At 51.1% G+C, this 27,261-nt stretch overlaps 1 protein-coding gene, 1 long non-coding RNA gene and 1 other non-coding gene across 3 annotated transcripts in view; 2 read left to right on the forward strand and 1 right to left on the reverse strand.

Annotated features, from left to right (window-relative positions):
* Positions 1–27,261, reverse strand: part of LOC116500231 (zinc finger protein 208-like) — a 437,615-nt gene that overhangs the window by 115,931 nt on the left and 294,423 nt on the right. The window contains 2 exon segments of the mRNA XM_032205145.1: positions 13,419–14,247; positions 14,317–14,503. Of these exon segments, the coding sequence (XP_032061036.1) occupies positions 13,419–14,247; positions 14,317–14,503 (1,016 nt within the window).
* On the forward strand, positions 10,815–11,387 carry LOC116500278. The gene is made up of 3 exons (XR_004254275.1): positions 10,815–10,835; positions 10,994–11,026; positions 11,204–11,387. It is a non-coding gene; the product is annotated as an uncharacterized LOC116500278 (long non-coding RNA).
* On the forward strand, positions 17,356–17,437 carry TRNAL-AAG. Its single transcript has one exon. It is a non-coding gene; the product is annotated as a tRNA-Leu (tRNA).

Genomic DNA, 27,261 nt, shown 5'->3' on the forward strand with positions numbered 1-27,261 from the left:
TGCTTTTCTCTTTCTCCTGCAGCTACACAAGCTACAGAGCTGGGTGAGTGTCCCTCCTGAAACTTAAAATATAAAATAAAATAAATATTAAAAAGTCTGTATTAAGGAAAAAGGTGAAAAGAAAAGTTTTCTCTTTTCATCATGAGTTGCTTTTACTCCTGTTTTGCAGAGAAAAAAGATGCAGAGCTGGGTGAGTCTCTCTACAAAAAAAAAAAAAAAAAAAGGCAGTTTGGAGTCCAGTTGAGCTGGGGACTCTCATCATGCCTTGCTTTTCTTTTCCTTTTTCTAGAGAAACATGCTGCAGAGCTGGGTGAGTATCCCTCCCCAAACTGAAAAAAAAATGGAGGTCCAGCCATGGGATCAGAGGCTGGCCCCTCTCATCATGCCTTGTTTTTTCACTTTTCCAGCGGAACAAGCTGCAGATCTGGGTGAGTGTCACTGCACTTGGACCCCAGGGAACACCAAGGCAATGCGTAGGGGAGGGTGGGCAGCTGGGACAGAGCAGCCCAGGGCTGGCCTCTCACCCTACCCACGCTGACTGGGTACCAGCTGTGGGCTGTGACCAGCTCTCCCCTCTCCTTCCAGCAAGGAGATATTTTCTGCTGACTCATCATACAGGTAGGTGTGCACTGGGTTGCCCTCTGCAGTGCTTCCCCTTCCCCGTGCTGGGGCATGTTCAGGAGCCAAGAGGTGCCCCATCTCCTACCCCATGGGGCAGCTCCTGGCCCCGAGCTGGGGAAAGCCTGCCCAGGGCTGAGCTCTGCCCCTGATGGCCTGGCTCCTTCTGTCCCTGCAGTGAAGGTGACCCTGGATCCACTCACAGCTCATCCCCGGCTTGTCGTGTCTCAGGACAACAGCAGTGTGAGATGGGAAACTAAATGGCGGCAGGTGCCTTACATACCGCAGAGATTTGAGTCTTGGTGCTGCGTGCTGGGCCGTGAGGAGTTCAGAGAGGGGAGGCACTGCTGGTTGGTGGAGGTGGAGGGAGAGCAGCAAAAATATGCTTGGTGGGCTGTTGGGGTGGCCAGAACATCTGTGGAGAAGAAGAAAGGGATCAAAATTTGCCCCCAAGAGGGAATTTGGGCTGTTCAGTATGACGAAGGAGATTTCACATCTCTTACATCTCCTCGCACCCCCTTGTCTGTGTACCACAACACCACGAGGATCTGGGTCTGTCTGGATTTTACCCAGGGGCAGGTGTCTTTTATCAACGCTGACAATGGGTTCGAGATCTTCACTTTCACAGCAGCCACTTTCAATGGGAAGAGCATCCGCCCCTGGTTTTTGCTGGAATCACCGGAAATTAAGCTTTGTCTGAGGGACAGCACCCCCCAGACCCTGTCCCCAGCCCTGGGGAGCTCCGGTGATTTTCCAGCCACTCCTCAAACACCTCTCCTTGGTTCTGCAGGAGCATCACAGGAATGAGGGGCAGTGGGGCCAGGGGCTCTCCTGTGTTCCTCCCTGCTGCTGGAGGAGGGCTGGGATGCTGCAAGCAGGGACCAGGCCCCTTGCAGCCCCTGGGCTATGCCCTGCACAGGGCTCCTGTGCTGGGGCACAAGCCCTGCTGGCACCCGTGGCTCTCACCCTGCCTCTGAGCCCCAGCGGGCAGCACAGGGGCTGCAGTAACTCTCATTGCTCCTCTCCCCTCTGCTTGCACTGCTTGCAGACCCCAGGGCAAGGGATGTGGTCACCATATGCTGCAGGCCACCTTTGCCTCCTAGTATGGGGTTGATCCTTGCTCTGTGCCTGGTGCTGAGCATGAGCAGCATGTGGGGGCTCTTTGTTCCCTCCTCTGGAGCACATCAAGGCCCAGCAGCAGCAGGACTGTGTCAAATAAAGTTTTTCACAGGAAGATGGAGTCTGGCAGTGGCATTTGCTGGGTGCTTTCTGTCCTGAGGCTTTGCTGCCTGGGATGGCGTCTTGCAGCAGTCCGTCTCCTTGGTGTTGGTCCTGGGAGTCAGAGCCAGGAGGAACTGAAGCTCCAGCTAGCCCTGGTTCCCCAGCTGGAACCTGGGTGCACTTGTCCCAGCTGGGTCATTGCCCTAGCCTGGGGGTACCCAACGAGCTTCCATCCTCCCATCACACAGGCTCTGCAGAAGCTGTGGCCACAAGGGGCGTCACCAGCTCTTCAAGTCCTCCAAGCAGAGGCAGCAGGTGGCCTCAACCTTCATGTAAAGATCACAGAATCACTTATGAGCCCCAGTTTGAAAGGACCCTCCAGGACCATCATGTCCATCCACTGGTTCCACACAGGACCACCCAAAAACTAGATCCTGTGTCTAAGAGCCTTCTCCAAAAGCTCCTTCAGCTGCGTCAGGCTCGGGGCTGTGCCCATATCCCTCCAGAACCTGTTCCCATGCCCCACTAGCCTCTTGGGGAAGAATCTTTTTCAAACAGACAGCCTGAGCCTCCTCTGTGGCAGCTCCATGTCTACAGCCTCCTTTAAGGTACCTGTAGAGAGCAATAAGGTTGCCCCTGAGCCTCCTTTTCTCCAGGTTGAACAAGCCCAGGTCCCTCAGCCACTCCTCGTAGGACTTGTTCTCCAGGCCCCTCACCAGCTTCGTCGCCCTTCTCTGGACTCGCTGTAGCACCTCCATGTCCTTCTTGTAGCGAGGGGCCCAAAACTGAACACAGTACTCGAGGTGCGGCCTCACCAGAGCTGAGTACAGGGGGACAATCACTTCCCTAGCCCTGCTGGCCATGCTGCTTCTTATACAAGCCAGGATGCCGTTGGCCTTCTTGGCCAGCTGAGCACACTGCTGGCTCATATTCAGCCGACTATCCACTATCACTGCCAGGTCCTTCTCTGCCTGGCAGCTCTCCAACCACTCATCTCCCAGCCTGTAGCTCTGCTTGGGGTTGTTGTGCCCCAGGTGCAGGACCCGGCACTTGGCCTTGTTGAACTTCATGCAGTTGGCCTCAGCCCATTGGTGCAGCCTATCCAGATCCTCCTGCAGAGCCTTCCTACCCTCGAGTTGATTGACACACACACCTAACTTGGTGTCATCTGCAAACTTACTGAGGGTACACTCAATGCCCTCATCCAGATCATCGATAAAGATATTAGAGAGGACCGGCCCCAGCACCGAGCCCTGGGGGATGCCACTAGTGACCGGCATCCAGCTGGATTTTACTCCATTCACCACAACTCTTTGGACCTGACTACCCAGCCAGTTTTTAACCCAACGAAGCATACGCCAGTCCAAGCCACAAGCAGACAGTTTCTTGAGGAGAATGTTGTGGGGAACAGTGTCAAAGGCCTTGCTGAAGTCAAGGTAGACCACATCCACAGCCTTTCCCTCATTCACCCAGCGCGTCACTTCGTCACTGAAGGAGATGTTAGTTGGATGTTAGGAAGTTAGTTTGTTAGGACTGATGTTAGGTTAGATGTTAGGATTGTTAGTTTGGATGTTAGGAAGAACTTCTTTACTGAAAGGGTTGTTAGGCATTGGAACAGGCTGCCCAGGGAAGTGGTGGAGTCACCATCCCTCGAAGTCTTTAAAAGACGTTTAGATGTAGAGCTTAGGGATATGGTTTAGTGGGGACTGTTAGCGTTAGGTCAGAGGTTGGACTTGATGATCTTGAGGTCTCTTCCAACCTAGAAATTCTGTGATTCTGTGTGATTCTGTGAGATCAGATTCATCAAGCAAGACCTGCCTTTCATAAACCCATGCTGACTGGGCCCGATTGCTTGGTTGCCCTGTAAATGCTGCATGATAACATGCAAGATAATCTGCTCCATGAGCTTCCCTGGCGCTAAGTTCAAACTAACAGGCCTATAGGTCCCCAGGTCTACCCTCCGGCCATCCCTGTAGATGGGCATCATGTTTGCTACCCACCAAATTCAAAATGAATCGTCTCCCATAAGGATAAGGGCAGTGTTTCCAGAGGCATCACATAGTTCCTTAAAGAACAGTTCATCCATGTCATAATCCTGGCTGCATGCAGAAACTGTCCATCCTGTCCTTGGAAGCCATTTCCACACCAAAGTCTCCACCCTGCTGCAGAAGAGCTTTGCTTGCCAGAGGGCAAATGGTCTGCCCATTTCTGCCTCCACTGGGATGGACAGAGCCGGGAGTGGGGCTGGCTCTTTCTCCCCACCACCCTGGGAAAAAGGTGGCACTGAGATGCTCGGCAGCCAGCTGTGCCTCTTTCCCTGCAGCCTCCAATGTCGCTCTGCCCTGCAGCATCTTGCACCCATCCCCCAAGGCTCAGGGCTCCTCCCGGAGGGTTACTGCAGACAAGAGCTGAGCAGAAGTTGGTGAAGTCACGTGTAGCCTTCTAGTTCCTGCAGCTATGGTGGGTGCTGTGAGGGACAACTATTTTGGTGAGACTGCCTTTGAGAAGCAGCACAGGAATGAGGGGCAGTGGGGCCAGGGGCTGCCCCGTGTTCCTCCCTGCTGCTGGAGGAGGGCTGGGATGCTGCAAGCAGGGACCAGGCCCCTTGCAGCCCCTGGGCTCTGCCCTGAACAGGGTTCTTGTGCTGGGGCACAAGCCCTGCTGACACCCACGGGTCTCTCCCTGCCTCTGAGCCCAGCGGGCAGCACAGGGGCTGCAGCAGCTCTTATTGCTCTTCTCCCCTCTGCTTGCACTGCTTGCAGACCCCAGTGCAAGAGATGTGGTCACCGTGTGCTGCTGGCCAGTGCAGGCCACCTTTGCCTCCTAGGTTGGGGTTGATCTTTGCTCTGTGCCTGGTGCTGAGCATAAGCAGCCTGTGGGGGCTCTGTGTTCCCTCCTCTGGAGCACATCAAGGCACAGCAGCAGCAGAACTGTGTCAAATAAAGTTTTTCACAGGAAGATGGAGTCTGGCAGTGGCATTTGCTGGGTGTTTTTTGTCCTGAGGCTTTTCTGCCTGGGAAGACATCTTGCAGCAGACCATCTCCTTGGTGTTGGTCCTGAGAGTTAGAGCCAGGGAAAGGTGGAGAAAATACAGTGCCAAGGGCTCAACGGTTGAGATAAGCATGGGGAGCTCAGTCAAAAATTGTTGTGACAGGCAAAACAGACTCAGAGTAGAGAGATAATAAAATTTATGGCGTATTACAAACAGCCTAGAGAAGTGAGAAAAAAAGGAAAGGCACCCAAAACACCTTCCCCATATCTACCTTCTTTCACCTTCTCCCCCCTGAGGGGCACAGGGGAATGAGGGCTGCATTCAGTCCCTGATGGTTTTTCTCCACCGCTCCTTCTTGGTCACTCTCTGCCCCTGCTCCATGTGGGGTCACTCCCACAGGATGCCATCCTTCCCAAACTGATCCCACAATGGGCTGCCCACAGGGAACGTCTCTTCAAGAACTGCTCCAATATGGGTCTGTACCACGGGGTCCATCCATCAGGAGCAAGCTGCTCCAGCACGGATCCTCCACAGGCAGCAGCTCCCCCCAGACCCTCTGCCCCTACCTGGGCTCCTCTCCATAGACTGGAATCTGCTCCAGCAGGGGTTCTCCACAGGCCGCAGCCTCCTTCAGGGTAGATCCACCTGCTCCACCGTGGTCTCCTCCATGGGCTGCAGCGTGGAACCCTGCTCCACCATGGGCCTCATGACAGGCTGCAGGGGACTTCTGCTCCAGTGCCTGGAGCACCTCCTGCCCACCTTCTTCACTGATCTTGGTGTCTGCAGGGCTGTTTCTCATTCCTTTCTCAGTCTGCTGTTGAGCAGAAGTGTTTTGTGTTTTTTTTTTTTTTTTTACTTTTTCTTTTTTTTTTATTTTTTTTTTTCCCTGTTTAAAATATACTCTCACACAAGCACAAAGAACATTGTTTATTGACTTGGCTCTGGCCTGCGGTGGGGCCCTTATCTGACATGGGGCAGCTTCAAGACTCTTCTCGCAGAAGCCACCCCTATGGACCCCAATACCAAAACCATGCCACATAAACACAGTACACCTAGACATTGCACTGCTCTGGGGGCACCTGAAGAGCTTCCAACCTCCCATCACACAGGCTCTGCAGAAGCTGTGCCCACAGGGGGTATCACCAGCTCCTGGATTTCCTCCAAGAAGGTCTGACCCTCCCCGGTGGCAGCTCCATGCCATTCCCTCGAGCCCTGTCGCTGTCCCCAGAGAGCAGAGCCCCTGCGCTCCCCTCATCAGGAAGCTGTGGACAGCCACGAGGCCTCCCCTGTGTCTCCTCTGCTCTGCGCTCAACAAGACAAGTGCCTTCAGCCGCTCCTCACATGCCTTGCCCTGCAGAGCCTTCGCCGTCCTCGTAGCCCTCCCTTGGAGGCTCTCGCACAGTTTCACGCCCTTCGTCTGCTGTGGTGCCCACAGCTGCACGCAGTGCTCGAGGTGAGGCTGCAGCAGGCTGAGTAGAGCGGGACGATCCCTTCCCTCGGCCAGCCAGCAGTGCCGTGCCTGAAGCACTCCAGGGCACGCTTGGCCCTTTGGGCTGCCAGGGCCCGTAGCTGGTTCACATCCAACTTGCCATCGGCCACAACGCCCCCAGCTCCCGTTCTGGGGGCTGCTCTCCAGCCTCTCGCCCCCCACGCTGTCCGTACAGCCGGGGCTGCCCCTGCCCAGGTTCAGGGCCCGGCACTTGCTCTTGTTAAACTTCCCACAGGTGGTGGATGCCCAGCTCTCCCCTTTGGCCAGATCCCTCTGCAAGGCCTCTCCACCTTTGACAGAGCCAGCATCTCCTCCCAATTCAGTGTCAGACACAAACTCAGTGTTTGTGAGTTAACAATACTGTTAAGCTTCAACTCTAATAGAGCTTTGGCCATTTGAATCTTTCCCCTTAATGACAAGGGCAGCAGATCCAGATGCATGCCTTAGTTCCTTCAAGAACAGGTCATCCATGTCATCATCCTGGCTGCATGCAGAAGCTGCCCCTCTGGTCCTCGGAAGCCACTTCCATGCCCAAGCCCCAACCCTGCTGCAACAGGGCTTCTCTTGCCAGAGGGCAAATGGTCTGCCCATTTCTTCCTCCTCTGCATGGGCAGAGCCAGGAGTGGGGCTGGTTCTTTGCCTGCACCACTCTGGGCAAAGGGTGGTAGCATGGCGCTCAGCACTTAGGCATGGAAATCAAACTTCACAACTCCTAAAGAGTTATAAAGCAGGTACGTTTATTACAGTACTGGGTGCAAGGGGGATCGCACCTCCTAGCATGCACACCAATGGTTACTGCCAGGGTGTTTATATTGATGGGATATGTGTATATTCATTTCATTTCCTGCAAGTCTCTTACATATTCATCAGGTCTCCGTAAATCATTAACATAGGTTTCCACCCCTATCTGCATGCACACTAGAATCCTCAGGCAGTTGTCCAGTGTACTCTGCTGGTCTTTTGATGTAGGACAGAAGCCTTCCTCACTGATAAACTTCTGATCTTTCCTTTCTTTTACAGACTTCAGCAGTCAAGCCAGTTCTTGCTGGCTTCGTTATCTATGCATGCAGTCTTTGACTCCCTTATTGTTCGGGTTGCCCTCTCCTTGTGGTTAGCTAACTCAACTGTGTTAGCTAAGAACTACTGAATCAACATCCTTTGCCTTGTTCCCTGTTTCAATCTTTTAGGGTCATCCTGTCCTCTTACTCCCTAGCTCAGTCCTGTCCTTGAGGCTGATATACAACATAATCCCTGGGTTAGCTGAACCCTGCAATATAGACATGCTTTCCCTTGTTCCCTGTCTCAGCACACAGCTGTGCCACTTTCCCTGCAGCCTCTGATTCCGCTACGCTCTGGAGCCTCTTGCTCCCAGCCCCCAAATGTCCAAGCTCCTCCCAGAGTTTTACTGTTGTCCGGAACTGCGTAGGAGATCTGGAATTTTGGCATACCCCTGTGTTTCCTGCAGCTCGGCTGGGTGTGGTGAGAGACCTCTCCGTGGGGCTTCCCTGGAGGAGAACCCCTGGGGGCTGCCTGCTGTGTCCCCCCGCCCGTGATAAGCACAGGCTCTGCGCCTTGCCCAAGGTGCTGCTTGCTGTGGCTATTTGTGTCCGGGCCCAAGGTGACTCCTTCCCCATCTGCCTGTGGTACCTGAAGCCCCTCGGTCCCCTCTTTCTTCTGCCCCTACTTCTGCCCCCAGCTCCTGCTCCTGCTGCAGCACAGATGGGGCTCTCCTGGGGCTGCAGCCACCCCAGCCTCATAGGCCATGTCAGGGGCCTCCTGACTTCCCTCGTCACTCTGCTCCTCCTCCAGCTGGGCTCAGGTAGGATACTGCGGGACTGCTGGGGGCTCTCCCCCCTAGGCCTAGCAGACGTGCTGCCATAGGGTAAAGGAGAGGCTGTGGAGCAGAGGGAGCCCTAGCCCACAGATCAGCCCTGGCAGCTGGGTTTCACTTTCACTTTGGTTCTTTCACACAATACGGGCACTGCCTTGACTGCCCTTTCTGTGTCTCCTTCACCTGCCTGAATGCTGCAGAGAGGGCTCCCACTCCCAGCACACCTCCTTCTCCTGCATGTCCTCCCTCGCCCTCTCCTGTTTCCCGGGTGGTTTCCAAGGGGTTACGGGGGACACAGCACGCACCAACTCATGCACAGCTCGCCCTTTGTCACTCACTGACACTAAATTTACGATGGCAACGTCTCACCGCCTTTCTGTGCCCTTCTCCATTGCCCAGCCCAGCTCAGAGTGGAGGGACCAGGCCAGCCTGTCACTGCCACCGTGGGGCAGGATGTTGTGCTGCCCTGCCACTTGTCCCCTCAACGCGATGCTCACAGCTTGGAGGTCAGGTGGATTCGGGATGATTTGTCTGAGACAGTGCACCACTACCGCAATGGAGAGGACCTGTATGGGGAGCAGATAGGGGCATATGCTGGGAGGACAGAGTTGGACAGAGATGGTCTCTCTGCTGGAAGCCTGGACTTGCGAATCACGGGGCTGAGACCCTCTGATGATGGCCTGTACATCTGCACTGTGAAAAATGCTGATGCTTATGACGAAGCAGTTGTGGAGCTAGAGTTGTCAGGTTAGTGGCTGGTGTGAGGCATTCAAGGGATGGTGCAGGTGTCCCAGGGTTTCTGTGTTCCAGCCAGGACCCTGTCCCATCCTCATGGCCATCTACGAGGCCTTGCAAACAGTACAGTGTGATGGGGCTTCTCCTCTGCTGGTGAGCACTTTTCCAGCAAGGAGTACACCTGTGCCCTTGCAGGCTTTTTATTGAGAAAGAGCTGCATGAATGCAATGATTTAATTCAGTCTCAGGGGCCTTCTTTGAACTCCATCCCCATGCTGTTGTGTGGGCAGTGGGCAAAGGTTGCTGAGCAGGTCCTTCAGCTGTGCCAACAATAGGTGCTGTTTAGGGGTGAGAGTGGCTCCGTGGAGTGCCCGGTCCCTGAGACCCTGGGGCCGTGGTTGGTCTGTGCTGTGTCTGGCATGGGAGCAGATGGGGTCTTTGCCTTGGAACCGAATCCCTCCCCAAGTCAAGCCCCAGCCACATGCTCTTCCCCCAGCCACAGGTGCTGACCCCCACCTCTCCCTGGGGGGCTACGAGGACGGAGGCGTCCGCGTGCTGTGTCGATCGGCCAGCTGGTACCCGCTGCCACAGCTGCTGTGGAGGGATGCTCGTGGGCAGCACCTGCCCTCGGTCTCCCAGACACATTCCCAGGACCAGGAGGGGCTCTTTGAAATCGAAGGCGCTGTCATCATGACCGGGAGCGTGGAGGGGCCCTTGTCCTGCGTGGTCAGGAGCAGCCGCCTCCAGCAGGAATGGGAATCATCCCTGCACATTGCAGGTACAAATGGCACAGCCAGGGTGAGGTGTTCCTGGCCCCTGCACTTGTCCCGACCCAGGAGAAGTCTGGGTCTTGCTCTTCCACCTGCGGGCATGTAAACGCAGCCCTTTTCCTGGTGCCTTTTCTCAGCTCCCTTCTTCCACAATGCCCAGCCCTGGAAGGTGGCTCTGGCTCTGGTCCTCGTGCTTTTGGCTGTGTCCATTGGCCTCGGAGTCTATCTCTTCCGAAAGCAAGGTAAGCTGGCAGCGCAGGGATGGAGCAGAGGGAGGTGTTCTGCAGGGACCCCCCTGGGTGTGGAGCGGGGCTGAGCCCTGGCCCAGGGAGGTGCGTAGGAGGAGGAAGGGAATGTTCTCCTGGGGATGCCAAAGGCCTTAGGATCGTCTTGGGCCTCTGCCTTGGGCAAGGAAGGCAGGGGAGAAGGCAAGGGGCCTTGGGTGGGAGGCCAGGGAGCATGGCTGCAGCGTGGGGCTGGTGGCAAGGCGCAGCCCCCCTGCACATGTTCCCACCCAGCAACCAAGCTGCTCTGCTCACCACCTCTTCCTCTGCATTTGCTTTTCAGCGGCACAGAGCCGAGAGCTGGGTGAGTCCTTGCAGTCCCTGCCCCCAGCCCCTGAAAGTGGTGTCTCTGTGGGAGGGCCTGGTCTGGGTGGGCTCTGGGGGCTTGCGTGCTGGTGGCTCGGGGGTGCTGAAGGAGCAGCTGGAGCCTGGGGTGGGAGTGGGGAGTGCCAAGTGAAAGTCTCTCCACTCTGACCATTCATTCCTTTTGCTTTTCTATAGCAGCAAAAAAGGATGCAGAGCTGGGTAAGTCTCCTTCCACTAAGAGAAGGCATTTGGTGTCTTCCCATTGGCATACTCCCTTCTGACCGTACGTTCTTTTCTCTTTCTTTTCCAGGGGAACAAGCTGCAGAGATAGGTGAGTGTCCATCCATGAACTGAAAGAATTTGCGATGTAGACATGGGATGAGAAGTATTTCTCTCTGATCATGTATTCCTTATGCTTTTCCAGAAGAAAAAGCTGAAAGACTGAGTGAGTATCTTTCCCTGCCCCCTCACCCCAGTACTGAAGGAACTGGGGGTCATTCCTTTGTAGCAGCCACATGATAAGAACCTGACTCCTCTCATCAATGCATTGCTCTTATATTCCTTTTCAGAGGAACTAGCTGCAGAGCTGGGTGAGTGTCCCTGCATTTAAGCCCCAGGGCATCAACAAGGCGATGTGCAGGGGAGGGTGGGCAGCTGGGACAGAGCAGCCCAGGGCTGGCCCCTCAACCTGCCCACACCCACTGGGCACCAGCCATGGGCTGTGACCAGCTCTCCCCTCTCCTTCCAGCATGGAGAAGGTGTCTGTTGCCTCAAAATAGAGGTAGGTGTGCACTGAGTTACCCGCTGAGGTGCTTCCCCTGCCCTTGCTGGGGCATGTTGAGAAGCCAAGAGGTGCCCCATCTCCTACCCTGTGGGGCAGCTCCTGGCCCTGAGCTGGGGAAAGCTTGCCCAGGTCTGAGTTCTGCCCCTGATGGCCTAGCTCCTTCTGTCCCTGCAGTGAAGGTGACCCTGGATGCAGACACAGCTCATCGTGAGCTCATCCTGTCAGAGGACCACAGGAGTGTGAGATGGGAAAGTGAATTGAAGGACGTTCCTGACACAGATGAGAGATTTGAGAGTCGGTGCTGTGTGCTGGGCTATGAGGAGTTCAGAGATGGGAGGCACTGGTGGGAGGTGGAGGTGGAGGGGGAGGCGGCGAGAGAAAGTAATTCTTGCTGGGCTGTGGGGGTGGCCAGGGCATCTGTGAAGAGGAAGGGGGTGCTCAAAATGAACCCTGAAGAAGGGATCTGGGCTGTGCAGTATGATGGACAGCTCATGTCTCTCACATCTCCTCGCACTACCCTGTCCATGTCCCCTGTCCCCACGAGGATCTGGGTCTGTCTGGACTGCACCCAGCAGCACGTGTCTTTTATCAACGCTGACAACGGAGTTGAGATCTTCACTTTCACAGCAGCCAACTTCGATAAAAAGCCCATCCGTCCCTGGTTCCTATTGTGGACACAGGGAATTCAGCTGTGCCTGAGGGACAGCAACCCCCAGACCGTGTCCCCGGCCCTGGGGCACTCCTGCCCTTCTCCAGCCACTCCTGCATCACCTCTCCTTGGTTCTGCAGGAGCAGCACAAAAATGAGGGGCAGTGGGGCCAGGGGCTGCCCTGTGTTCCTCCCTGCAGCTGGAGGAGGGCTGGCATGCTGCAAGCAGGGACCAGGCCCCTTGCAGCCCCTGAGTTCTGCCCTGCCCGTGACTCCTGTGCTGGGGCACAAGCCCTACTGGTACCCACAGGTGTCACCCTGCCTCTGAGCCCCAGCAGGCAGCACAGGGGCTGCAGCAGCTCTCCACGCTCCTCTCCCCTCTGCTTGCACTGCTTGCAGACCCCAGGGCAAGGGATGTGGTCACTGTGTGCTGCCGGCCATTGCAGGCCACCTTTGCCTCCTAGGTTGGGGTTGATCCTTGCTCTGTGCCTGGTACTGAGCATGAGCAGCCTGTGGGGGCTCTGTGTTACCTCCTCTGGAGCAGGGCTGTGACAAATAAAGTTTTGCACAGGAAGATGGATTCTGGCAGTGGCATTTCCTGGATGCTGTCTTTTCTGAGGCTTTTCTGTCTGGGAAGACGTCTTGCAGCAGACCGTCTCCTTGGTGTTGGTCCTGGGAGTCAGAGCCAGGAGGAACCTATGCTCCAGCTCCCCATGACTCCTCAGCTGAAACCCGGGTGCACTTGTCCCAGCTGGGTCATTGCCCTACCCTGGGGGAACCCAAAGAGCTTCTAGCCTCCCATCACACAGGCTCTGCAGAGGCTGTACCCACAGGGGGTATCACGAACTCTTGGAAATTCTCCAAGCAGAGACAGCAGTTGGCCTCAGCTTTGCAGCTCTCCCTCAAGTCTTTGCAAGCCACCTCCATGCCTCAGCACCCATCCTGCTGCAGTCGTTTCACTTCCCAGCGCCCAAATTCTTCATGAGATGGGCATGCAGGAGCCATGGGGCCACCCCAGCTTCCCCCAACCGTCAGGAATCAATAGCAACCCTGTGCTCCCAGAAAACCAGCTCCACTTTATTGCACCTCCTCTTAAAGCAAGCATGACAAAGAAGCTGACACTCTCAAACCAAATTCATTGGGAAATTTATTCTAAACATTGCAGCATTAAAATCAAGAGCAGACACAGTGGGGAAACTGGGGAAGGAAATGCATTTGGAAGACACTGCATTCAGTAGCAGTGGTCCGCAAACCCCATCATCCATCTCCATCCATGTGGGGTCTAACTATTCAAAAAACCCTCATCTCTTATCCTACTGAGACCCTATCATCCCCAAACCCATCTTCCTTCCTTCCAGCAAGGTCCCATCTCCCAAAATTCCATTGTCCTCAATTCCAGTGGAGATCCACCACCACAAACCCCATCATCCTCCATCCCACTGGGCTCCCACCATCCCCAAAGTCATCCCGGAACTGGGAACTGACTGACCACCATGTTCCCTAAGCACTACGAGAAGCTGTGCCATGACCAACAGCTGCATGCCTGGTCCTCCTTAATTCACAGATGTAATCTTCAGAGGGTTGTTTGGGAGGAACAGTAAAAGTTATTCTCGGAGTTGAAGGCACGAGCAGCAGCGAAACTCAAGTTCTAGGATGGATGGGATGCGGAGGAGCTGCGATGTCGTGGGGATGGAGACCCGAAGGCCCCCAAGAAAGGGCTGGGCCAAACCAACTCACTCACTGTGCAGCTCCTTCCGGAGGTGTGTCCGCAGGTGCTTCATGAGGGAAGAGCTGGACATGAAGCACTTGGTGCATTTGGTGCATTTGTAGGGTTTCTCCCCAGTGTGGATCCTCTGGTGGATGATGAGGGTGGAGCTGGCCCGAAAGCTTTTCTCACAGTATGAGCATTGGTAGGGCTTTTCACCCGTGTGGATGCGCTGGTGCCTGCGGAGGGACGTGGTCTCCCGAAAGGCTTTCCCGCAGTCGGAACAGACATGGGGCCTGGGCCCCACATGGCTTTTCTGGTGGAGGAGGAGGGCTGAGGGAAGAGTGAAGCCCATCCCGCAGTCAGGGCACTGATAGGGTTTCCCTACCAAGTGCTTTTTCCGGTGTTGGTTGAACGCCGAGCTTTCAAAGAAGGCTTCCCCGCAGTCGGAGCAGCGATAAGGGGGCTGACCCTGGTGGGTCCTGAGATGGGCTACGTAGGCTGAGTTCTTTGTAAAGCTTTCCCTGCACTGGGGACATTTATAGGTCCCCTCCTCCAGGTGGCTCTTGCGATGCTTGCTGAGCGATTTGTTGGCCATGAAGCGCTTCCCACACTCGGGGCACTCGTAGGGCCTCTCACCCGTGTGTATGCGCCGGTGGATGATGAGAGTTGAGTTGGAAGTGAGTTTTTTCCCGCAGTCTGGACAGACAAAGATCCCGTCCTCTGTGTGGCTCTTGCGGTGCTTGCTAAGCGACTTGTTGGCCATGAAGCTCTTCCCACACTCGGGGCATTTGTAGGGCCTCTCGCCGGTGTGTATCCTGTGGTGGATGAGAAGAGCGGAGTTGGAAGTGAGGTTTTTCCCACACTCAGAGCACTGGTACACGTTGCTCTCGTGGTGGAGCTTGCAATGCTTCTGGAGAGAGCTGCTGGACACAAAGCGCTTCTCGCACTTGGGGCACTTGTAGGGTTTCTCCTGGCAGGGGTTTTTCAGGTGGTCTTTGAGGCTGGAGCTGCACACAAAACTTCTCCCACACTTGCAGCACGCGAAAGGCTTCTCCCCCACATGGACCCTCTGGTGCCGGTTGAGGGATGAGCCACGGCTGAAGCTCTTCCCACACTTCCTGCACGCATGCTTGTGTTGCCCGAGCTCTATCCTCGATGAGCTCTTGTGTGGATGCTTCCTCCCGTTGTGGCTGGAGGAAGCTGATCTCCGTCCTGAGTGGCTCTTGTGGTGCTCGTAACCCAGGGAAGTACCATCTTTGGGATTCCTCATGGTCTCACCACGCAGCTCCACCCACTCTCCCTCTTCCTCCTGTGAACTGTCCTCCGTCTCGCTTGTCAACCCATCACCTGCCAGGACAGAGGGAGAGAAACCAGAAGAACCATGGAAAAGTGTCTGGGAGAAGTGGGAACAAAGACAGAAGAATGAAGGACAGGACCCCGCACATTTTTTTCCCTGGAGGAGAACCATAAAAAGGAGGGAATTCACCACCAGCCTCAACGTTCAGGGTAGGGGGCTTGCAGGAAGGATGGAGAAAAGCGTCACCAAGAAGTGCTGTCAGGCCTCATCCTACCAGGCCAAGCTGATCTAGAAGCAGCAGCCCACCTCTCTAAGGAGAGTTATTAGCTATTTATGGATGACAAAGCTCAAAGGGTTCTTATGGCCTTGCATGCCCGCACCCTCTTCTACCATCTCCCCCCGTTTCCAGTATGGTACTACAGTCCTGCTTGTGGGTGGCCTGGAGTGATGCCCGGTGTGTGGACATGTCCCAGTGGGTGTCCCCAGCTCAGGGGAGAAAACAAGCCCCTTACCTGAGTAGGATGAATTGGAGCCGGAGGAACTTGCTGCATCTCGGCAGCTTTTCCACCGCTTCCTCTTCCTCGCCCACAGCCTCAGGAGGGGTCTCACTGGTTCTTCATCCTCAGAGGTCTCGATGTCGGGGATCCAAGCCTCTTCCCCTTGCTCCAGATGAATGAGCAGCCCAGGGCTGTACGCTGGGAAGACTGCTCAGTTAGACAGCAGTGGACTACTGGGTAGAGCACAGCCACGCACGAAGCCTCATCACAGGGAACATGGCTGTGATCTTATACCTGAGCCCTCTGCAAAGCGAAAAGAAAATCCACATGCCCAGGGCTCTTTGAGGAGGGAAGGGCTGGGTCTTCCCAGAGCAGTATCTACACCCAGACACTCATCACTCAAGAGATCTCCAGGTGATTCACAAGGCAGATGCATATACCAGGGCATAGGAAGCTTGAAGAGAGGAATCAGCCTCCAAGACTACTTCTCAAGAAGACAGAAAAGCCAAACAGCAGGGAGAGCGGATGAGAAGTGCAGAAAGTGCCCATCTGAACAGATTCTGGCAGTATGGAGCAGGAGGAAAAGGAAGGCTAGAGAAACAGAGAAAGGAGAACAGGTTGTGACCCAGGCCTGGCAGATGGCCTGGGTGCATCTCACCCAAGTGAGTTTTATTTACTTGGAGAAATATCTGCCACACTCACAAGGTAATGGGCTGCCTCTTGTTAACGCAGAGACTTCAACCAGTTGAACATCTCCTCAAAGAGCAGAACGTTGCAGAAGGGCTAGGGGCACACAAAGCAAGAAAGGATGCTCAAGGACAGAGCTGGAGTGGGCAGCACTACACAAAGGCCAGCGGGCTGCACATCTGAACGGGTGACTTTTGTCCTCTTGTCTGCTAATGGGCACCAGTGTACTTCAAGCCTGAATCGTTGCCTTTCATTATTTCTTAGATGGAGCAGCTCAGCTTGACAAAGCATGTCAATATCATCTAGAAAACCAGCAGGAACCTAAGCTAAAAGGCTTAGTACTGATGCTACCCAGTCCCACAATGAAATTGCATTGGAAAAGAGCAACAAAGATAATAAAAGATCTGGGAAACCTGCAGGATGATGAGACTGAAGTTTGTCTGGGTCATCTGATGACAAAGCAACTCTGTTTCCTTTTTTGGTGTTGTTTTGCCCTTAAGATCTGAAGTTCCTAATAAGCACAATAACTTGGGTCCATCTTCAGAGCTTCAAAATATTGCCTGGATGCAACCCTGCTCCCAAACACTGACTGGAAAGCAACCAAGGAACAGCCCAAATCAAGGCTGTACCTGTCATTATCCACCTAGGGATCAACATCCACACATCACCTTGTGATGAGCAGAACCCCAAACCTTTCATTGCCCATCCCAGTGCCCTAAATGCTCAACTTGAGTCATCTTGCCATCTTGCGTACTCTTCTCCCGGACCTGCAACTCACGTCTCCTGGCCGGAGAAGCCCATGGGCTTCATCACCCAGCTGTCAGGAGAGGGCACTGTGAGCCCAAAGGAGCCTCCCAGACCCATCTAGCAAAACCACAAATTTTTGGTTTTTACTCAATTCAACACCAGCAGTTTTGCTCAACCTGCAGACAATGTTTGGGGTGTTTGAACCAACCACAAGGGTTTTGGCATTTAAGCCAAGTTCTCAGCTAAGTTTCTGGCTGTGGATTAAGTAGAAATCCCTAATTACTAAAGAAATTCCTAATTAGCATCATGCACAGAAAGATCCCCTTTCAGTTTTCTCCCTTGCTGTCCATAGCCATCATTCTGCCTTCTTGTCCTGCTGATATTTCTCTTGGGAATTTGCAAGAGAAGGGTGGAAAAGCAAAGAAACAAGCAATCTTGAGTGTGCCAAAAGCAGAATCAGAGTAGAGAGGGCCTGTGCAGTGCAGGAGCAAGTATGTAAAGCAGGAAAAAAGGTTTTGAAAAAGTGTAATTCGTTTGGAAAGGAGTCTTTTTATGGCGTGGGGTCCCCCTGGTGGCAGGTCTTTTGCGCACCCTTAGCAAGCTCCCAGCGTGCTCCTGAGGTTGAATTGTCCCTGGTGCATGGCACAAGAATCTTAAAAGGTCCCATTGTGAATTAGTCAAATTCGTCAATTTTTTTTTTTGCTGTCATTTTAGAGGAGGAGCAGAAGGGCTTTGACCCAAGGGTAGTGTGGCCGAGCGGTCTAAGGCGCTGGATTAAGGCTCCAGTCTCTTCGGGGGCGTGGGTTCGAATCCCACCGCTGCCAGATTCCTTTTCTGGGAGCACAGGGGGACCCCAGCCCAGCTGGAGTGCACTGCAGGGTTACACAGCAGGAGCCCTGCAGGAGGGAGCAGAGCAGCACATCTGGGGTTCTGCTAGACCCAGTTTAGAAGCTGCAGCCCATTTCCAAGGACACCCGGGGAAGGATCCTGCTCCTGCCTCTGCCCCACGTTTTTCCTCCTTTCACTGCACATCCTTGTGCCTCTAAATAGTTGTAGGAAGCCAATTGAGAACTGAAGCCAGGGGGGTGAAGCCCTCCAGGGTATTGCAGTGGGTGGTTTTCAGCCCATGCAGCATCTCCCACCTTCCTCAAGCCCCCTGCCCATCCCTGCAGCCCAGGACCCGAGTTAATTAATTTCTAGATCCATGCCGGTTTAATTAAAAGTACTTAATTACCAAAGTAAGCATCATGCACAGAGTTACTCAGGGAAGCTCCACAAGTGGTATATGGACAAGTACAGGGGAAATGCAATTGGATTTAGGGTTGATTCCACCTTCCCTTTTCCACAGACATCACCTGGGCAAGGTAAGGTCCTTTTGCATTTTTCTCCCTTGCTGTCCATACCCATCATTCTCCCTTCTACTCCTGCTGACATTTCTCTTAGGAATTTGCATGGGAAGGGTAGAAAAGCAAAGAGATGAAGATTCTGTCAAGCATCCCAAAAGCAGAAACCCACCACAGAAGTGCTTGCCAAGACATACAAATTACAAAGCAAGAAAAAATGAGTTGAAAAAGCTGCATTTCTTTCAAAAGGAGCCTTGCTACTTGAAACCAGGAATGGAAGGGCTACATGGAAATGAGCTTAGGGAAGATTCAAAGACTGGTGTGTCCTCCTTAACACCGAGCTGCCTGTCATGACTGAGGGACTGCGATGCTCCAAGGGAATTTTGGGAATGGGGGCAGAGGGGTTCCCTACCTGGCTCGAGCACAGGCGCCTGATTTCTCTGCAGGGGGGTTGCGAGAGACCATTGCTTATCCGTGTCAATCACTATTACCTCTTCGAATGCCTCAGGTACCTGGAGGGAAAAGCCAAAGTAAATGAAGTTATAGAAAAGAAAATATATATGAGGGTAAAAGTAAAGTGAAGACAAGTTAAAAATAAAGATGGAAATGTGAAAATAAGAATGTAACTTATGTGTAAAAATAAATGAAAATAGATGTAAATGAAAATGAAGGTGAATAAACATAAAGAAAACACAAATGAAAATGTACAAATACGAAGGATAAATTGAAACATAAATGAAAATTATAAATAATATATGTATAAAGAAATGACAATAAATATAAATGAAAACAAACACAAGTGGAAACAAACATAAACGAAAATTAAAAGTGAAATATATAAACATAAAGAAGTGAAAACAAACAAAAGAAAACCAACACAAATGAAAAATTAAAATAAAATTTATAAATATAAAGAATTAAAAAAAAAAAACAAGCACAAATGAAATCAAGCACAAAAACAAGCACAAAAAAAAATCAAACACCAAATATATATCTATATATATCTATATATATATGTAACTATAAAAAAAAATCAATAAAAATGGCTTTAACAACCCCTCCTGGAGCTGGTATCCCCCAATGTGCCCCTTACATCCCATACCTGGGCAGACTCCATCGCTGATACCCGGTTTCAGGGCAACAGTGCCAGGTACAGTGTGGGGGCCATGGCTCTGCGCACCCTACAAAAATTAAATTATTAGTGATAATAGCACATTAAGCCTCACACACACACCCAAAAACAAAACAAAACAAAACACTTTTTTTTTCCGTATTTTTAGAGATATTTGGTTAAATCCAGCCCGGAGGTTTGAGGGAGTTATTTTGGGGATGGGAGGACTCACCCCCACGCCTCCTTCCTCCAAACTTTAATTTTAGGGGCTCCATGTTACCTGTGCGCCCCCGCGTTACCTGAGCATCCCCGTGCTACCTGCGCGCCCTCCGCCGCCGCTGCCTCCCCCCTGGAGGAGGAGTCGGGGGGGGGGGGGAAGGTAGTGTTAGCCCACTCCCCTTCCCCTCTCCATATGCGGGGGTGGGGAAGGGCTGGAGCCAGCCCTGAGCACGATTTTGGGGATAAAGTTAGTTTTGGTGGTGTTTTTTTTTTTTTTTTTTTGGTTGGTTTTCTTTGTCTTTATTATTATTTTATTTTTTGCAACTCTGCCTGGCGAAGCTGGGAGGGAGAAATTTGGAGGTGAGAAAAGCTCTGCCTGAGCCCCCCCAGAACCAGCCCTGCCCAAGGAGGAAATAAGGAAAAATGGGGAATATTTGGTTAAAACCCCAAAATGGGTGTCAGCCAGCAGTTGCAAACGCTCACTGCTGACTTCCCTGGGAGATTTATTGCAGTTACTTTAAAGCACATCCCAGTGTCCCAGTACTGATTTAATTCCCACACCTCTACCCCTACACAGAAATTAAAGGAAAAAAAAAATACAGCACAAACTTTCCATGATTCCCTTAACCTCAACAAAATTTTATAAAATTCTAAATTTCTACAAGAGTTTCTAAGGCAACTTTTTCCCCTTTCACTGTCCAATATTAAAGATAGCAATTTCCCTAATCGATGTGAGATCTGAAATAAAACAGGCCTGGGGTGGAAAATTCAACCCAGCACTGAACTTTGCTCCCAAAGGCCCTGGCTCACTTTGAGCCCACAGCATCCTCAAACTCCCAAATTTTCCTTTCCTAAAGAAACTAACTTGCAAGGCGGGGGAGGAAGGGGGGAGAGGGGGGGAAGCACATTTCTGTTCTGCCCTTTTTTTCCAAATAAAAATTGTCCAGATTCAGATTTCCCAGGTAGAGAAACCTTCCTGAAACGTGGAGAGAGAGATTTTAAATTGCACTGTGCACTTAAAGTGAAGCTTTTTTTTTTCCTGCTTGATTTCATTAGCACCTTCAACAGGCACTGACCCCTTTCTTTTACAGAAGAAAAAAAAAAAAAAAAAAAGGAAAAGAAAAAGAAAAAGAAAAAAGGAAAAGAAAATCCCCGACAAATGTTTGTCTTTAGGAGTGCAGTTATTTCTTTATCACCCTGATGAATGGGAGCTGCCTGGGCTCTGCATTTCTCCCTGCACTACCACCCCCACCCCTGCCAGCTCAATTTCCTCCTAGACCCAAGCCAGCCAACCACAATCTGAAAAAAAAAAAAAAAAAAAGGCCATTTTCAAGTGAGACCAAGAGCTTCCATCACTTCCATCAGGAGAAAATTGTTCCTTTATCGCAGAGTTGCCCAATTCCCAATTTTTTGGTGTCTCCAGGGTTTTTCTTCCTTAGTGGGTTTTACCGTGATTATTTATCAGACCAGAGAGGGTCAACCCCCCACCCACTCAATTAAATATCGTTAAGATTTCAATCCTTTAACTTTACAGTGCTCAGTAAATCCTACATAGGAGCAAAGCCCCCCAAAAACATTGAAGAATGTTTATATTGTTTATGCCCTCGAGGTGTGATACATAGTTCTTGAGTAGAGGTCTACGAGATCTCAGCCACTTCAAAATGTGTAAAATTATTGCATTCACAGAAAACTTTAATGTTATTTAATGTCAATGTTATTTAATACTAATGTTAGTTCATGTTATTTAAAGTTAATGTCATTTAATGATAGTTAATGTTAGTTTAATATTAATGTTATTTATGTTAATGTTAGTAAATGTTATTGTTAGTATTATTTGATGTTAATGCTATTTAATGTTATTTAATGTTAATGTCAACATCATATAATGTTATTTAATGAACAACACTGTCTTTTTCATAAGAACTCTTGTGTTCTTACCATCAACAAACTTTTTGCACAAGAAACTAACTTTTCCACCCAAACGCTAAATTTCAAATTTGCAGCATCACCTGCCTTTCAAAATCTCTTCCTTTATTCACCAAAGAGCCCTTTCTGCCTGCTGCCCCAAATAAGCCGGTGGCTTATGGTTTGGGTATCAATTTTTTTCTCTTCTGAGCTGTTTTTTAGCTTTTTCTGGCTGCAAATATTAATTGGGTGCTTCTGCCCTTAATCATCATCTCCCCGTATTTCCATGGAAAATGCAAGAGCTGAGATGTTCACCCATGGGGAAGCAGGGCTGGCCAAGGCATCCATCTAAAGCAATAAATATGCCAAAACCCACGGAGAATATTAAAGAAAGAAGAAATTTAGGAAGAAATTTCAGCTCCCCATGCCTACCGCCTGGCTGGAAAGTCTCTCAACTCCCCTGGGGAAAAAAAAATAAAAAAAATCCACCTTATCAGCCCTGCTATCCAGGAGCACCCCACAGGTGCCAAGTACCCTTTCTTCCAGAGATTGCTCACCTGATACATACCTAATGCAGCCCCATGCTGCTATTCAGCTTGGAAAGCCTTCCCCAGGCTATTTCTGGTCCCGGGGAACACTTTTTTTGTGTGTGCCTGCTATTCCAGCACAGGGAATAAAAGCCTGCAAAGCAGCACAGGAAGGCTGGAAGGGACATTTGCTATTCTCCATGTGCAAACAAATGCTTTTTTTTTTTTTAGGAAAATGCACAACAGCCTTCCAGCCTGCATGCTGCTTGATCTCTCTCTCTCTCTCTCTCTTTTTTTTTTTGTTTTTTTTTTTTTTCTTCCCAGTTTTCTGCTACTTTATGTGCTCACGTGGGCCAAGAAATAGTGTTGTTTTATTTATTTTTTTCCTCTTCCCTCAAATCTAAATTTCCTTGCAGCTCTGCAGATAACATACAAAGAAATTTGAGCTGCTTCAAGGACTTCTACCCCCAAAAAGATGACCTCGCTCCATCCAGTGGCCTGGTTTGGGTGCACGGGGGGGCTGTATCTTAAAAACAGGCTCCCCAGTTGCAACGGAAGAGGTCAAATCTCTCAGAAAGCATCTCCCAAAAGGCAAAACCACCCTTCCTTCTGCAAGAACCACCACGACCTTCTCATGGGACCTACAACAACCTGCATAGCCAAGGATACACCATTCTTGCACTACTGTAAGCCCATCACCCATTTGGGAACGGAGGAGATTCCCATGTTGACAAGCCTTTAGCTCTGGTCTGGTCACCATCATGAGTGTCCATGGCCTGGAGGTGAACCCCAAAAGTACCTCCATAGTGGTGGTCTCAACACCTGGCTGGCGACCCAGTCTGCACCCACCTCCTGTGGTTCCTCCGCTGTTTCTGGTCTCGAGGAATCTTTCTCATGCCCAAAGAAACTCAGCTTGCACTGCCCAAAAGGAGGGAAAAAAAAAAAAAAAAGGAACTCCTCTTGGAGGGACATCGCATTTAATGGCTGCAATGCCAGCTTCAGACGTGAGCAACCCAAAACACCTTGCACACTTTCTTGTGCTAAGAGTTTTCAATACTTCTTTGGCCCCTTTTTCTATCCCCGTGCCTGCTCGGGCCCCACAGCTTTCACAGACTTCCTCACAACTCTCCCTTATCACCTCCTTCTGTGCTGAAAAAGTCATAAATTTTGGTTTGCCTTCCCAGTAGCACGCAGGGCTCAATTTTTTGACCACCTGCCTCGCACCGCCTCCTTATCACAACATCCCCAAGGCCCCTCAAAGCACAAAGACATCCTCTGCTTTGCTAAAATAGTAAAACCTGGGCATTTTATCATATTAAGTTGCTGAGCCCGTGTAACCCTATAACCTCTAAGCCTATATAACATCATTGGGGAATGTGGTTCTTGGATATCCAGACCAGCTCAAGGAGAATCCATTGGATGGTCATCGGATGGTCATCAATTTTGTTTAGCTAAAATATGAACCAGGCACCCTGGACTCAGTTTTGGACACTGGATGGATTCAGAAACTTCAGTCGAAAGAGATGCTTTGTGGTTTTAATAGGATTTTCCAAGGGGGTGTGATGTGTAGGGACTGCTCCAGAGTGGGATATGGGGCTGGTACCCACTGATGGTCCCTTGGGGCATCTCTTGCCCAGGAGAATGCATCTAAGATGCACACTTAGTGGGGGGAAGACTACATGCAAAACCCCTTCCCATGAGACTGGGGCTGAAGGGCACATTTATGCTCCTAAAATTAGCATTAGGATCCATTTCCTGTATGTGAACCCAAAGGACACATTCTTTAAAATCCTCAGTCCCTCCAGAATAGGGTTAATGCAACTAGACTGTATATTGGGAATAAACCCTGGGGGTTGCTGTAAAGTTTGAATACAACCCTGGGATTTATTATTATAATTATTGTTGTTGTTGTTGTTGGGGGGGGGGGGGGGTCTCTTTGCAAGATATACTAAGTCAAAAAAAAAGAAAAAAAAAAAAAAAGGATGCCAAGGACCATGCACAAGGCTGCATCTCAAGAGCAAAGCCAGAGATTGGGATCGGAATGGTTTCCCCTCCCAGCCTGGCCTTGCAGGGATCTGCCATGGGTAGGTGCTGGGGGGGCTGGGGCTTTGTGTAGGGCCCCCCGGAGGGATGCTTCTGCCCATTGTGTCAGCCCCGGCCATCCCGGCCCCATTAACTTCCCGATGGCCCATCCAGGCAGCTGCCCAGGGGCTTAACCCTTTCCTCCCAAACTCATCCAGGACATTTGCCGTCATTGCAAATTCATGAGCATGCACAACCCACCCCCCAACCCCCTCCCAAAATAACTTTCTTCCCCCAAAATGTTCCAGAGGCAGCACCTTCTCCAGCACAAACCGCAGTCCCCAAAATCCCTTTTCTTCCCAAATTAAGTTTTTTGCCAGCCATGAACATTTTGGTTTTTTTTTTTCCAGCTTTTTCAAGACTCTTCAAGGTGCTTATCTTCGTGTCAAGGAGTTAAAACTATGTCATCACTGGAACCTCATCTATACTCCCTCAAATATAGGTTCATCTGCCCAGACAGCTTTATTTGGGCTTCTCCCCACTGCCTCCAGCTCCTTTTCTAACCCCACACCAGTACTGTCCCTTTGGTGCACCCTTTGGTGCAGAAGACGGAGCCTGGAGTGAAAATCAGCTGTTTTCCCATAATTTGATGACAAAACACAGAACCATTCAGCTGAAGAAAAGAAAAGAAAAGAAAAGAAAAGAAAAGAAAAGAAAAGAAAAGAAAAGAAAAGAAAAGAAAAGAAAAGAAAAGAAAAGAAAAGAAAAGAAAAGAAAAGAAAAGAAAAGAAAAGAAAAGAAAAGAAAAGAAAAGAAAAGAAAAGAAAAGAAAAGAAAAGAAAAAAAAATCTTCCACTTTTATTTCCTCATTGTTTTCTCTGTTTGTAGCCATTTATGGAAGCTTTCTGGACATGTCCCAGTGCCAAGGGGACACTTTATATCTGAGGAGATGGGATGCCCCATGACTCTGCAAGTGCATAATCTTGTATGCCATTGACTCTCCCCACCTTCTTTTGACTATTAATCCCAAACCTGCCTATAAATGAATTTTTGTTCCCCCCCCCCCTCCATTTCTTTAGAGAATCCAGTAGGCAAGATCCTCCCCTAGTGGCTCTTTTAATGCTACCTGTTGCTCAGCTAGCATTTGGTTTCTTTGCTCACTTATTTTGAGGCTTTTGCTACCCCCTTAACTACAAGACTGGGCTTTCTTTGTTCTGCAAACACCTCCCAGGGTTTTGGTTGAGGATTTTCCCTGCAAATGAAGGCCCCCTTTGCACACAGCTTTTGCTTGGCTGTGAAGCTGGCACTAACTGCAAAGCTGGTGGTGCTTTGAGGGGGGAGTTAATAGGGTGCAGTACGGAGCAGCAGCTCCTGAAGGACTGGGGAGCCAAGAACAATAACCCAGCCATAGCCCCATCCCATTCCCAATAAAAGAGTTAGGAGGCAGAGGAATTTAAGGGGAAAGAGGGATGGGAGACAATCAGATCAAAGAGAATGACTGTTTATGTTAAAAAATGCCATTAACTATACTAACCATATTACCTGAAGCTGCAGTGTATAAACTCAAAGTGATGGATCATGGCTTGACCTCTGTCTTCTCCATTTGCAACCCAGGGTGAGCCACCGGCAGCTCCTTCTGGATGCTTTCCTCTCATTTTTCCCTTTTCAACAAAGGGAGAGTAAAATTCCCCGTCTAAATCACCCGCAAAGGTGTCACCAGCCAAAAACGCCATGAGGACACCTTTATCTAAGTAGCATCTCTTGTACACACAGGTGAGTTCAATGCAACACTTGGAGGAGCAGCAGGTGTCAGAATGGTGCAGAAATTGTCTGGAAATGCACAATAACCACCACCACCCACTCAAGAGGCCACATTTCACAGAACTGGCAGGAATGGAGACAACTTGAAAAAGAAGGTGGAAGTGCACAGCTCCTTCTTCTCAGCCTCACAACCTGCCATTGGCATGGTGGGGTTTTCCTTCCATACATCAGGTGGGTGCCAGCACCCTTGTTGGTTTAGCATCCATGCATAGCCAAGGGTTGCAAATGAGAACTTCTGGGAGGAAGCAGCTGGCTTGGGGACGCCAGCTTAGGAGCAGCAAAACCCTTAGCTACTGTTACTATGCACAGCAGGAGCTGAGATAGTTCTGCTGAGGTGGATGGGGATGTGCAATCATAGATGGAAGTGTCTTGGGCCACCACAGTAGCACGATACAACTGGAAGAGTCTTGGGCACTTATAGACGACAGCAGGGATTTCGCAGCCTTGGTCACACCCTGCCCTCTGGTGTGCATGAGGTCTTTTGCCCTGTGGAGAGGCTCTTCAAGGGGAAGCATGAAGGGAGCAGAGGTTCCTCCATGCCGGGGACATGCGGGGCTGGAAGAGGTGACATCAGGCTGAGTTGGGCAATTGGTCCCACGCGGAACCAGGGACGGATCTTCTCCCCGCTCAACGGGGCCAGCGGGAAACTAAAGAGCAGGTCTTGGTTGTCAGCATTGAAAAAGGCTACTTTCTGTCCCTCAAAGTCCAAGTAAACCCTAATCATCCGGGGCACCTGGGTGAGGGCGAGAGCTGTGTGGTCAGGAGATGTCAGAGCCCAGTACTTGCCATTGCAGTGGAAGAGGGCCAAGATACCATCTTGCGGAGCGGGGTTGATCCACCCCTTCCTCTTCATGGACTCCCTGGCCACCCCCATTGCCCAGACTCCCCCTTTCTCTGTCCCCACATCCACCTCCCAGAAGCATCTCCCCGAGACAAATCTCTCCTGGCCCAGGACACAGTGGTAGGTGTCGTATCTCTCAGGATTATCAGGCATGGGTTGCCGCACGTCTCCTCGCTGCACCTTCTTCCCATCCGTGGAGAGGATGAGTTGGGGGTGTGCCGTGTCCGCATCCAGAGTGACGTGCACTGCAGGGAGAGAGTCAGATGAGCCTTTGGGATGTATCCAGAGTGGCTCTGAGCTAAGATCTTTCCCCTTGCAGAAATGCTTTGAGACCTCACATGCTCAATGGTCAAAGCTTGGTGGTCTGTCTTAACTCCAGCGTGGTTCCTGGGTGCTCTTTGGGAGCTGCTTCTGGTTGGTGGGTGGGATGTGGCTGCCCCCTCTCAGGAGCTGAGTTTGCAGTGTGAATGTCGGCCACAAACCCAAACACAATTAATTTAGGGGTAGCCTTAATAAATAATTGGGTCTGTTTCTCAGGGAGGAACCAAGAGCATCACCCAGTGGGTCTGGTTGGAGATGCAATGAGTTCACCCATTCTGCAACCCTATAGGGAAGGGAAGGGAAGGGAAGGGAAGGGAAGGGAAGGGAAGGGAAGGGAAGGGAAGGGAAGGGAAGGGAAGGGAAGGGAAGGGAAGGGAAGGGAAGGGAAGGGAAGGGAAGGGAAGGGAAGGGAAGGGAAGGGAAGGGAAGGGAAGGGAAGGGAAGGGAAGGGAAGGGAAGGGAACTTATTTAGTGGGACAGAAGAGGTGGGAAAGGACACAGAAAGCATCAGACCAACAATGGTGTGGAGGCAGAGACT

This window comes from Aythya fuligula, chromosome 33 (assembly GCF_009819795.1).
Source record: "Aythya fuligula isolate bAytFul2 chromosome 33, bAytFul2.pri, whole genome shotgun sequence".
In the NCBI taxonomy this organism is placed as follows: Eukaryota; Metazoa; Chordata; class Aves; order Anseriformes; family Anatidae; genus Aythya; species Aythya fuligula.